Source organism: Lagopus muta, chromosome 1 (genome assembly GCF_023343835.1).
Source record: "Lagopus muta isolate bLagMut1 chromosome 1, bLagMut1 primary, whole genome shotgun sequence".
NCBI classification, from domain to species: Eukaryota; Metazoa; Chordata; class Aves; order Galliformes; family Phasianidae; genus Lagopus; species Lagopus muta.
In genome coordinates, this window is record NC_064433.1 from 144746965 (window position 1) to 144760298 (window position 13334).

The window sequence follows — 13334 nt, forward strand, 5'->3', positions numbered from 1 at the left end:
TGAGGTTGGGTATCAGGAAAAAGTCCTTCTCCGAAAAAGTGCTGAGTCACCCTCTCTGGAGGTGACCTGTAGGTGTGGCATTGAAGGAGAGGGGTAGCAGGCATGGTGGTCATGGGCTGATGGTTGGACTAGATGATCTTAGTGGTCTTTTCCAACTGTAATGAGACTCTGATTCTATGATTCAGGTGGCCTTGCTCCTGGCCCAGGAGGTGTTTTTTTGCCTCCTATGGTGCCAGCGGCACTGCGAGGACGGCAAGGCATTTCACCAGCAGCCGTTTAATCAGCACACGCTGACCAGCACCGGCAGCACCGGCAGCACGAGCAGCGTCAGCGAGGGCAGCATCACCCGGCTGTAGCCTGGCAAACGCGGCGACCCCTCGCCTCGGGAACACAATACAAAGTACGGCCGGTTTCAAGCCTTTCTTCGAGCCTTGTGGGGCATACAGGGGTCTCCCAAGGCGGGCAGAAGGGAGCAGAGCCGGGCCCAAGCAACGGGAGCAAGAGCCGCCTGGCAGGGCACGGCGATCCCTCTCAGCCCGCTCCCTCCCCTCGCTGCTGCCGGTAGCTCTCGGCCGCGGCCTGCGCGCGGGGAGCCGGGCCGGCAGGAGGCGTCTTGCGGGGCGGGCTGGAGGAGGGCCGGGGCGGGAGCGCCGGCTGTCCCGGAAACAGCACCGACCGGCGGCACAGCGGCGGCGGCTGCCGCGGTGGGAAGTCGCCTGGAGTCGTGCGCTGCCGCCGGCGGGCTGGAGCGGCGCGAGGCGGCGCAGAGCGGCGGTCGGTATGGAAGCGGTACCCCGCGAGGAGAAACCCAACCCGCTGCAGGATGCCAACCTCTGCTCCCGGCTCTTCTTCTGGTGAGCGCCGGGCACGCGGCCGACCCGGGGTGATGCTGAGTCCCGGCCACGCGGCGCGGGGAGGGACAGATCCGCCGCGAGGCTCGGGGCGGTAGGGCGGCCCGGGCAGACCCCGCGCGCAGGTGGCTCCGGCGGGAGCGGCCGAGGAGGAGCGAGGTCATCCGAGGTGAACGCGGAGGGCGGTGGTGCCTCTCGGGGTGAGCCGCCTGGCGGCTGCGGCCCCGGGGCCTCCCGCGAGCACCGCCGCCCGCACACGTCGGGCGCGGCCCCGCTGCCGCACGTGGGGCGCCGCGGGGCCGGCGGGCAGCGCGCTCCGGCCTCTCCTCGTCCCCCGGCTCCGCGCCGCCGCGCCCGTCGCGTAACGGGCCGCGGGCCGGCATCTCGCGCCGCTCTCTTTCGTGGCGCGGGGTTTTCCTTCCGCCGGGCTGCCTCTGAAACTGCGCGGTGTGCGGAGTGCGCTCTTGAAGGGGCTGCTGGCTGAAGGTCACGTGTGGCGGAGCGAAGATGAGGTGCCGCCGGGTTGCTAGGAACTGGTCCGGGTCGGATGGCCCCTGCGGCAAAGGCGGTGCTCGTGTTAACGGAGACCACGTGTAATAGAACAGCGAGGAGTTACTTCCCCACTTTTATTGCTTTGAAAGGCGTTAGGAAAGGACACACAAGGTGAAATGGAAGGGCACCAACTCGTCTGTCAGGGCAGATCGTTTAGAAGAGAGCAGGCAGCTTTCTGAGCCCAGAGCTCAGTGTAGGAGAGGAGAGTGAGAGCATAGCACTTAGTTCTGCAACACAAATAATGCTCTGGGATCCTGAAAGCCATGATGAGCAGGTGCAGGAATCTGTTTTGGAAGGTAGGGGGATTTTACTAGTCCTGACTAAATAGTGAGAATAAGGGGGCAGACTTGTGTAAGGTCTTAACACCAGGAATGCCCACTTTGGATGCAGCAGTGCTAAGAAGCCTGGATGCAAAGGGATTTGGGGGAAAAAAAACTGAACAGATGGGAGAAATTGCCTCATATGCTTGTCAGGCCTCCAGACTACTTTGCAGCAATGGCTTTAGCCTTTTAAAGCCTTTTCTCTTGCATGTGCTGCATGTGATTGTAAACAAACAAACAAACAAAAAATTAAAAAACCACCACCCAGGGTTCCACTTTCCTACAAGTTTGTATGGTTTTACATAAAATCAAGAAGTATTTAAACACCCTTTAGCTATAAATGAACTCTAACGGTCACCTTAAGAAACATTCTTCTATCCTACAGATGCATACAGTATCTAACGACCCGCCCTGTGAGCACTGCTGAGGCACTGCTTTGTTTTAACCACTGCTGCTTCATGCTGGATGCTCTGCGATGCTTCCTGCTGGAGAACTGGAAAAGTGGTGCTGGAGGAGGCAGTCCTGGGAGCTGCTGTCATATGGTTGCAGGAGTGCTCCTGCTCTGCTCTCTAAGTCCCGGGTGTTGTCAGTGAGGATAGAAGGTAGGGCACAGCAGGTAGCTGTGTCCTTTTTTTTTTTTTTCTTCCTTTTTTCTTTTTTGTTCCCCATATTTTTTGCTCCTAAAAGACATTTTTGCCATTGCAAGAAACCACCCTCCTCTTTTGTTGCCAGTAGTGCAAAAGAAAAGCTAAAATTATTCTGCCTTGCGGAAACAAGATCAAACTCACAGGGAAAGAAAAGAAGTCATGTTTTCACTGAATTATAAAACTAGGGTAATGAGTGTGTAGGCTGAAGACATTCTTCTCCCATTGTTCAAAGCTTGTCTTCTTGCTCTTGGGGTTGTGACTTTGACAAGTATGAGCTTGATGAACATTAAACTCTCCAGCAGTACATTCATGGGAAAGAGGAGCATCTGGATTGTGTGCAAATGTTGTTATTTTATGGTGCATCCCTTCCGTAACGCTAGTCTGGATGTTACATGAATGAACTGTTTATGGCAAGATTATGACGATGAAAGTGGTTGTAAAATACTCCGATTTTCCATAGCTCTCACTGAATTATCTATGTTACTGTAGAGTTATCAAAGCCCAAATTGTTGTTTACACGTTGCGGTTACTGCTTTATCTACTGACCTTCAGAGTTGCAAGTTTCCATGCTTACCAAACTTCTTGTCTGTCGATAGTTACACCGCTCAGCACTCAGCTGTATTTCTGATGTACTTCATTTGTGAGATTTGTTTTGTTACTGGCTCAGCTTGCTGGTGGGATTGAGGGCTTTGAAGGATTGATAGGAAGATTTGCTTTCTTGGAGGGACCTGAAAGACAGTTTCATTCAGTTTTTTTGATGTTCAAACATCTCTTCTGCCTGGAAAGTGTTTTGAGTTTAAAATGCTTTAGACTTCATGCTTTATGAAATTGAGACTGGTGCATTTCACATCTTTTTTTTTCTTTCTGCTGGGGAGGGTTCAGTACTACTAAATTAATAACTGTACAGTAAGGATATTTATAACTGTTTTTCTGTCTTGAAGATTGCATGCTCATTAAGTAGCAGTTGGTATGCTGTTGTTAACATATAGCATTTGCTCTCTTGAATAATCAAAGATATTCTAACCGTACAGCGTTTGGATTTTTAAGCACTCTTCGGCTCAGGCACTGAATCCACTCCTGTGGTAAGTTATAAAACAAGTCATGACGAAATTTTTACAGTGGGATAAATTTTGAGCCATTAAGAACATGAGAAAGAGAGCAAGCTGTAACACCCTGAAAAAGGAATCCAGTGTTTTTGTTCAGAGAAATGAAAGAAAGTGCTGTTAAATATCACGTATTTATAATTTATTTTTAATAATAATATTAAAATATATTAATAACAATAATTCTGTTCCAGCCTCGCAGTGACAGAACTGAAAACTTGCTCCAAGGTATCTAAGCAGTTATGATTCTAAGCTGTAAACAGCTTTTATAATTACGTTTTGGTGTCTACAGCACTGCTGTTGGCTTACTAAGAGTGCGCTCTAGGGAAAATGACAAAATGACTGAGACTTCTTGACTGGTCTGAGTGTAATGGGAGAACAATAAAAAACATCTTTGCCCTTGGATTGAAGCACAAACAGAATGCAGTAAGCACAGACATGAAGGCACCAGGTATTTTGGCGGAGGCTGTAGAGTGTGTAGCTGTTTGCATCTGACCAAATACAGTTGTGCCATAAACCTCTCTTGAATCAGTGAAATGCACACTTAAATTCTTCCTCCCTGCCCCAGAGCTTAGAATCAGAAGGGCCACCAACTGCTTCAGCTGGGCCTTGAGTCAGCCTGGATGCCACCTTCATTTTGGTCCTGTGACATGGCATGTCCTGCCATGCATGGGAAGAAGTCAGACAAGGAATCTCTAGAAAGGTCCAACAATGCCACTGTTACAACTGATGTGTGTTCCTTATGGTGGCCATTGAAGAGGTTTGCTTTGAGGTTTTTAAGTTTACTTCAGGCAGCAAATGAAAATAGCAAACAGGATCAGGTTTTCAGATTTGGCCTTATGCTTTGTGTAATACTTGGTGAATTCCCACTCAGAATGTCCCAAATTAAGATTTTTGAGGTTTTTCACTTTGTAAGGATCTGAGATAGCTATCTCAGATAGCTAATTTTTAGTTCATTCATTGATTAGTTGGTACAAGGTGGCTTTTTTAGCAGGACTGTTTAGATACTATAGGAAACTTGAAGCAAATATGTAAACATTTTCAATGTGGATAAACAGAAAATGAATTTTCAGTAGTCAAATCAGGCTCACTTCTCTGTTTTCTTCTCCCAGTTGAAGGAAGGCTGAGGGCCATGAATCACAGAATGGCCTGGGTTGAAAAGGACCACAATGATCATCCAGTTTCAACCCCCCTGCTGTGTGCAGGGTTGCCAACCACCAGATCAGGCTGCCCAGAGCCACATCCAGCCTGGCCTTGAATGCCTCCAGGGATGGGGCATCCACAGCCTCCTTGGGCAACCTGTCCCAGTGCGTCACCACCTCTGTGTGGAAAACTTCCTCTTAATATCTAACCATAGATATAGCCATATACATCTTTTATAACATCTTTTGTAACCGTAGCCATACATACATCTTTTTATAATAGTAATTTTTTTGTTTGTTCATTTGCGAGACATTAAGTACCTGTAGTCACGTTTGAATCAGTCTCTTGACCAAAAGTTTTGCTCCTTTTGTTGCAAGATAGCTGTACTATATGGAAGAAAATACTGCTTGAAAAATCATAGCTTATGTATAAATCATATCGGCTATGATAAGGGCGTAGATACTATAGGAATGTTGGCATTTGCTGTCTACAGTAACTATCTGTGTTTAGATATGCAATTAAAGGAACCACTTGACAAAACACTGAAGTTGTTTGAAATGTCCTAGCCACGCTCAGTCGTTTCTAAGAGGAAGTGTCCTTCCTGTGATCCATGCAAAATTTAGGAGTATGTTGTGCTGTTGAGTATTTTTGTTGGTTGTTGGTTTGGATTTTTTTTTTTCATGTAGTTCTAGAACAGGCCTTAAGAGTGGAGGACACAAATAATAAAATATGATTTCTGGGAGTGGAGAGTCAGAAGGAGTGATCACCTATGTGTTTATTTTCTTCCTGTATCCCTATCCAACCACTTGTAACAGCAGTGTAAGCTCACAGGTCACTTAATTCTTCCTCTTGCCATTGGGTGTGGAAAGAGTAGATAATAAAGAAATTGGTAACAGAAGGTTTCTTTGGAAACTGAAATGAGTCACCATTAATTTCAACTGTGAACTTTCTGAATAACTTTGGTTTCAGGATTTGATCCATGGTGTGTTTTGTTGTTTTTTTTTTTGGTTGTGTTGTTTCTTATGGCTGCTTTTTTGTGTTAAACACGTAGGTGAGCTATAACAATTTTTAGATGCATTTTGCAACAGTGAAGAAACTGCCTGCTCCAACTGTTTGAGCACTTAACTCATCTGAGATTAGGAATTTCTTTTGATGACTGGTTCTTTTCTGCTCAGTTGAAGAACTCTCTTCCTTTTCCTCTGTGTAACTACTTACTACTTAGGCCCTACTTCAGTAGATAGCTTCTACTAAAATTTCTTGTCGTAAGACATAATCTTGAGACCTTTGCATCAAATATTTGGCATTACAAATATTCTTGCCCTGTGGATGTCAGATTTGGGAAGTAGTCATTGGAATGCCATAGTTAAAGGTAGTGCCACCCCCTGTTCCCTGGTTTCTGACTTTACAAAAGATGTCTGCTGCAGCATGACAGCGCACCTTTTTCCCCTTTTTTCACTTCCTTTCGTCTGTCTGTGCTTCTTGCCATCTGAAATATTTGGAAGTGTATTACAGTAGTCTGTTGAAAATGTTGGTTGAAAAGCACCTGAAGAAGTACCAGAATTTAATATGTTTAATCATTGTAGGTGACTGCCTTGGTGAAGGGAAGTGAGAGAGAGCAGCTGGCTGAGGGGAATGAGTGAGCATGTGAAATAGTGATAGCTTAGGAAAAGAAATCACACGGTGACCACAATGAGTTGAAGTGGTGTTTATACCTTGTCTGTGCATCCCATGCCAACAGTGCTCTTCTGGACTAAAAGCGGGATGTAGCACTGTTGGATATGTACTGCTGGTGTAGAGCTCAGAGTTGTGTCACGAAGCCATGCTGGGGCAATCCCAGATATGTCTGCAGACTGGGACAAGAACTCCTTGAGAACAGCCCTGTGGAGAAGGACCTGGGGGTCCTGGCAGGTGAAAAGATGGACATGAGCCAGCAGTGCGTGCTTGCAGCCGGAAAGGCCAATGGACTGCATCAAAAGAGGGGTGGCCAGCAGAAAGAGGAAGGTGATTGTTTCCCCTCTGCTCTGCCCTTGTGAGGCTCCACATGGAGTGCTGTGTCCCAGCCTGGGACTCCCAGCACAAGAATGATGAGGAGCTGTTGGAGAGGGTCCAGAGAAGAGCCACAAAGATGATCAGGGGGCTGGAGCACCTCTTTTATGAAGAAAGGTTGAGGGAGCTGTGCTTGTTCAGCTTGGAGAAGGCTTCAGGGAGACTTTATTGCAGCCTGCCAGTACTTTAAGGGGGCTTAAGGAGGAGTACCAACGTTGTACATGGGTAAGTAGTGATAGAACAAAGGGAATGGCTTTAAACTAAAAGAAGAGATATTTAGATTGCATGTTGGGATGAAATTCTGTATTCAGAAGGCGGTGAGGCACTGGCAGAGGCTGTCCAGAGAAGCTGTGGGTTCCCCAACCCCGGAGGTGCTCAAGGCCAAGTTGAATGAGGGCCTGGGCAGCCTGAGCTGCTGGTGGGTGGCAGTCCTGCCCAAGGCATGGGATTGGCCTGGATGATCTCAAAGGTCCCTCCCAACCTAAGCCATCCTGTTGATTCTGTGAAGTTGGTTAAAGAACAGTACAAAAAAAGAGTACATAGATACCTGGTGTAAGCTGTGGAGGATAAGCACTGTGGATTTGCTATCAAAAGGTCCCATGAGGAAACCTAATTTGTTTTACGGAAAATCAGCTTCAAATTGGGTGACTAAAGAGCAAGAAATGCATGTTCCTTTGCAGCTTAGTGATTGGAGTAGTGCTTTCAAGCTGCTCAGGAGGTGAAATCCTAGATTCTTGTGTTGTGGAAGAATTTGAGTAAACAATGACTCTCCTGTGCAACTTTGGAAAAATAACTGGACATAGAGTATAAACAGTGATGCTTGTAATGTAATGTACAAGTAGGCTTAGGAAGAATGGTGAAAATGTAGCTTGTAAACCACTTCCCTAAGGTATTAGCTGATGAAAACATACAGGATGTGGCTTTTAGTGGGCACTGTAAAATTACGCCATTGTTAAACTTATTCTTGTTTTGCTTTTTTATTTGTAATTAGACAGAATTGTTTAATCAGAAAAGTAGTCCATTTAGTCTAGTCTTTTGACTTAGTGATGAAGTAAGATCTTTTGGGAAACTGGTGATGATCAAACTTTACGCTTGTCCATTGAAAGGTGTCTTAAGATTTTAGTGATAGATGATTGTGTAGCTTCTGGGATGAAGCACTGGAACAGGTTGCCCAAGGAGGCTGTGGATGCCCCATCCCTGGAGGCATTCAAGGCCAGGCTGGATGTGGCTCTGGGCAGCCTGGTCTGCTGGTTGGTGGCCCTGCACATAGCAGGGGGGGTTGAAACTGGATGATCATTGTGGTCCTTTTCAACCCAGGCCGTCCTACAGTTCTGTGATGTAGAAGCTGAGGGTGACAGACAGCAGTGCCCTTAGCCTCTGGGGTACAGCTGGTGAGACCCAGCATGGTGTCAGTCCCAGTAACCATTTACAGCCCCAGTGAGGAGAGGGGATGGACCAGCCCCAGGGCATTTGCAAGCAGAACACCATACAGATCCAGAGTACAGCAAGTCCCCTTCCTGGGCTGATGAACTGGATAAGCTAGGCCTGTGTGCCATATTTCCTCCTTGACTGAAGGGGAGATCTTTTGGGACACTAGCAAACCTAATTTAACAGCTTTCTCATTTAGGAAATTGTATGTGGTGTATCAGAGTAGCATGACTATTCTGGTTACATAACAGCCTTGCCTGTTGGATAGGAGTCCCTGATTCTCTCACATGCTATTTTGATGAGAAATCTTCAGACCTTCCCTTGAAGTCTTGCTTCTCTTATACTGATAAAAAAAAACCTTTTCTTAATATTTTTTTCTGCAGACCCAGTGGAATCTCTCCAAAATACTAGGTAATTAAGTATGGCAAGTAAAAATTGCACTTTGCTGAACAACCAAGTAAACTGTGGCTAGTTGGCTGTGTTGTAATGTTACAGGGCGTGTAATGTCAGGGCCAGGAGTAGGAAAATGCAGGAAGTGAGTGTTTATGTTATGGTCTTTGTCAGTTCAGAAATGAATCATTTTATATTTTTATCAGTGCCCAAGGCACTGCTGTAGAGGAGGGACGTTTTTGGGTTCAGAGCAGTGAGTTACTGCTTTGCAGTTGGGTATCTGTTGGGATTGCATCAGGTTTACAAGTGATTTTTTTTTTTTTTTTTAATTTTTCTTTTTAAATCTTTGTTCCTGGTGACATCAATATTCTGGCAATAACAAGGGCTAATTCTGGGCTTCTCTCCAGGCTGATGTCTTTGATCAGCTGATGGTCTTGATAGAGCAGAAGCATTCCCTGCAGTACAGAGGGTACTCAGGATTCTTCCAAACATTCCCGTGTTTATGTGTAGTTTATGCTAGCAAAAAAAATGGGACTGTGTGAGAAGGATTGAACTTTCTGTGTTTTCTTGAAAGCACAACCTGACCATGATGCTTACACTAAAGGAGGTAGGGAAGATTACCTGTAGTCTATCCTGCTCTGTTAGAAAAGAGACCTTTGGCCGGTTTGTTGGTACGCTGCAGACTGTGCTGCAAGAGGAGGAACACCTGGTACTGACCACAGGAGCCGACTGAAGGCTGCAGATGCTTCCCGTGGCTGTGCTGGAGCCAAGAGAGCCTCTTTCATCCAGCAGGCAGAAATTGGTGGATGGACCTTGAGATTATTTGCCCCGTGTTTGCTTTATACCCATAGTCAGTAGCAAGAGCTCAGTGTTGAACCGCAGATTCAGGTGATTTGATGGAGATGTTTGTGTCAAACTGTGCAGAAGCTCTTCTCATGGCAGGAGCAAAGGATCTTTGAGAACCATAGAATAAGTTTAAGTTGGAAAGGACCTTTAAAGGTGAACTAGTCCAACCACACAGCATTGAACAGAAACACCTATGGCTAGATCAGGTTGCTCAGAGCCTCATCCAGCCTAACCTTGAATGTCTCCAGGAACCTGCTAAAGAGTCTGTCTCCTTCTTTCTTAAAGCCCCCCTCCAGGTACTGAAGGGCCCCTCTCAGGTCTTCCTGGAGCCTTCTATTCTCCAGGCTGAACAACCTCAGCTCTCTCAGCCTGTCCTCGTAGGGGTGATGTTCCATCCCTTGGATCATTTTTATGGCCCTTCTCAGGATGCACTCCCACAGGTCCATGTCTCTCCTGTACTGAGGACTCCACATCTGGACGCAGAGCTTCAGGTGAGGTCTCACCAGTGCAGAGTAGATGGACAGGATCACCTCCCTCGCCCTGATGACCATGCTTCTTTTGATGCAGCCCAGAGAATCTTGGTTCTTTAGAGAAGCGGTGGCAGTGATTTGGGTCCTGATGCTGTGTTGGCTGTACAGTTGATGTGTTTTTTTATTTCTAATTGTACGTTTAACATGGATGTGGAGAACTTAACATCTCATATACGATACAGATCTTCAGTACTCCCTCCAAGACTTCAGAACAGGCTGTTGAGCGTAGGAGATGCTGCTTTAAGGATAGAGAGTTAATCTTTGAATGAATCGGGCAAATATTGTGCGCTGACACGCTAAGTAGTGAAAGAAAAGCGTAAATCCCATTTGTCACATACAGTTCTACCATGGAGCCTGTGAAAAGGCTGTTGGGACAGTTCTGCCTTGAAGAAACTCTGTGCCCCCTCTTCCAGCATTCAACTCGTCTTGCCACCCTCTCTGAAACTAACCAGCCAACTTCTCCTATGCCAGTGTATACAAAGTTAAACTGGAGCGTGCCTGAGCAAGAAATGCAACTCGTTGATGAGTGTCCATAACCACTGTTGCGGTTGTGAGTAATAACTGTCCTGATTGTAAACCAGGATTGTAAACCAACTTGATTGCAGTCTTGAATTCTCATCTGTATGCCTTCAGGAAAAGAATACTCTTCATCTAGTGCACCAGGTGTTCTAGAAAACGCTGTGTTGAAGTCAGGGAATAATTAGGCTGAAGAAACTGAACAGCATGTATGAGCTTTCACAGGCAGTTGACAAAAGACAAGTATCTTGTCAGGAGTTAATAAAAAAAAACAAACAAAAAACAACTGTTTTTCCAAAATGGGTCCATCTCTGACCTCTTTGTTCTGTTCGTGACGGCTGACCTAGAAAATTCTTCTAGGGAACAAGCATGAGAGCTGAAGTTCACACTCTACCACAAAACCAAATATTAGGGATTAAAGGATATAAAGTGGCAAAATGCATTTTTTACAGCCTCCCCATTGCTTCTAAAGTGTGTGTGTTTCATAGGTATCATTCTCTTTTACTCTGCTTCAAGAATGATGATGTTGTTGTTGTGCTTTCTCGTGCTTTTGCCTGCTTTGTGAGATGCAGCTGAAACTATTTAGGTCTCCTTCACCTGTTTTTCAAGATTGAAGAAGTTTCTGTGTGCATAAAAGCTAGTTTTACTACAGTACTGTTTGATTGGAAAAAAAATCATAGAATCAGAGACTAGAATCTCAAAGTGTATCGGACCCATAAGAATCAGTTACCTTTTCTTACAAAATGACAGCAGCACTGTAACAATCTCTTTCATAAAATACTGAGCTTTTAAAAATCTGAGTACTTGAGAAAATTGATCTATTAGAAAATGTTTTCCAATTTTTAGTCTACTCGTTTCTTAGTATCCTTTCTAATGTGGCATTGTGCTTTGTGTTTCTACTTCCACCTGTGTCCTAGTAATAAAACATAATTTGTCCATTTTTACATTTGTGTGGTTGTCTATAAATTACTGACATTTAATATTTGTAAATATGGAATTTGGACATTTACTTTTTCTCCCGTATAAATGAACACCCATGCAAATTACAAAAGTGTTTTTTAAAAATATACAGTAGAGTTTTATGCACAGTTCTGTCAACATTATAATAATTGGTTTAAGCTCTATTTTTCCATAAATATTTAAAGGAATGCTAGTTTTCCATAAGTATAAGTAAGCACTGAAAAAACTGCCTTGAGTCTGAAAATTGCATTGGCTATCTTGGATGCCTGGAGCAAAGGTTCTGAGGGGCATAAACAACTTTAGGTTGTTCTAAAGTGAAGATGACTTCTTCAGGGTTTGTAAAGATAAATTCTATAAAATATGTGGATGTTGAGTGATGCTTGAGAGGAGGAGGAAAGACGGGGCTAAAAGAAAGAAGTAACAGATAGGGAAATTAATTATTCTTTTGGTATGCTGATCTGTTTACTAATCATTGGTATTTAAATAGGTGGCTGAATCCATTATTTATTATTGGCCACAAACGGAAACTTGAAGAAGATGATATGTACAAAGTACTGCCAGAAGATTCCTCAAAGAAGCTTGGGGAGGACTTACAGTGGTAAGGAGTAAAATCATTGTTCTATTTCATTGTTTTTCTGCTGATGAATGTGAGGTTTTATTCATGTTCTAAAATTTGAAGAGGTTGTTGTGAAGTTTAACAAGGTCTATTGTAAACAATTCTGGATAGCTAAGAGTAGCATTTACACATTTTGCTATGGAGACATTTTCATTTCTTCTCATTATACGTAGTGAGGGTATGTTAGAGTATTACTATTATGCCATTTAAAATTTGTCTGGCACTCTGCAGAATACTCTGGTGAAGAAGGCTTTTCATCAGCTGTTATTGTGGTAATCCTTAATAAATTAATGCAGGTCTTTTGGTCTTACTGCCGTAAGACTATGAATAACTATGAAAACTGTTAAAACTGTTAAAACTTCTCTTTATAAAAGTGAGGAAAAATATTTTTGTTGTGTTTTTGGAGAACAGTGAGAGCTGTATATGCTTCACATGTGTTTATATAAAGAGAATTTTTCTTTTTTCTTCTAATAGTGATGTATCTCCCTATCATAGAATTACCAAGGTTGGAAAAGACCTCCAAGATCATCCAGTCCAACCATGCACCTATCACCAACATTTCCTACAAAACCATGTTCCTCAATAGAGCATCTAAACATTTCTTGGACTCAGGAGGTTCACTTGTCCAAGGTTGCTCTGAAATTAAGGCCATCTCTTTATTTCCATGTAAACTACAACAAATACAAAGAGCACAACACTGTTTTGTAGAGCAAATTCTCAGCTACATTACACCATTTTTCAGTAGTCACCATTGTTATTTATGTTATTTATGCATTTTTGCCAGCAATGAACAAGACTCTACATGCTACACTCTTAAAAAATGTGCACCAGCGGAGATGACCCACTGTTTCAGAGCTGCTCTGACAGCATAATTGCTAGGAAAATATTGCCCAAGCAGTCCATCTTTTATCAGACTGAACAGATAAAAGTCAGAAGGTGCCAGATCCAGATTATACAGTGGTTGCTGTGGGACAGTCAGTCCAGCCAGTATTGGCAATGTGCTCAAGTCTTCAGACTGGAATGACACCTGGTGTTACTGTGTTGCAGGATAAAGCTTGTCTTCTTCTCTGATCTGACTCTAGAAGTTTGAGCCTTAGCTTAGTCAGTGTTGTGATTTAGTGGTCAGAGATGATGATTTTTCTAGGTTCCAGAAAATCCAGAGAAGAATTACTCCTTTCCTATCCCAAAGCATGACACATCACATTGCCCACTGAGGACTGTGGCTTGACCTTTTTCTTTGGTGGGGAATTCATATGTGTCCACTCAGTGGACTGCCATTTTGACTGGGGCTTGTAGTGGTGACACTGTGTCTCATCCCCAGTAATGATGTGATCCAGGAAACTGTCACCCTCAGCCTTGTATGAATTCAGTAGGGCCTGACAAACT

The 13334-nt window shown here is 44.4% G+C and overlaps 1 protein-coding gene across 2 annotated transcripts in view; it reads left to right on the plus strand.

The window, feature by feature from the left end:
• The first annotated feature begins 650 nt into the window (after positions 1-650).
• Positions 651-13334, plus strand: part of ABCC4 (ATP binding cassette subfamily C member 4) — a 152887-nt gene continuing 140203 nt past the window's right edge. For both annotated transcript variants that reach the window (XM_048933168.1, XM_048933169.1), the window contains exons 1-2: positions 651-854; positions 11820-11930. In XM_048933168.1, the coding sequence (XP_048789125.1) occupies positions 781-854; positions 11820-11930 (185 nt within the window). In that variant the 5' untranslated portion in view covers positions 651-780. The remainder of the gene's footprint in view (positions 855-11819; positions 11931-13334) is intronic.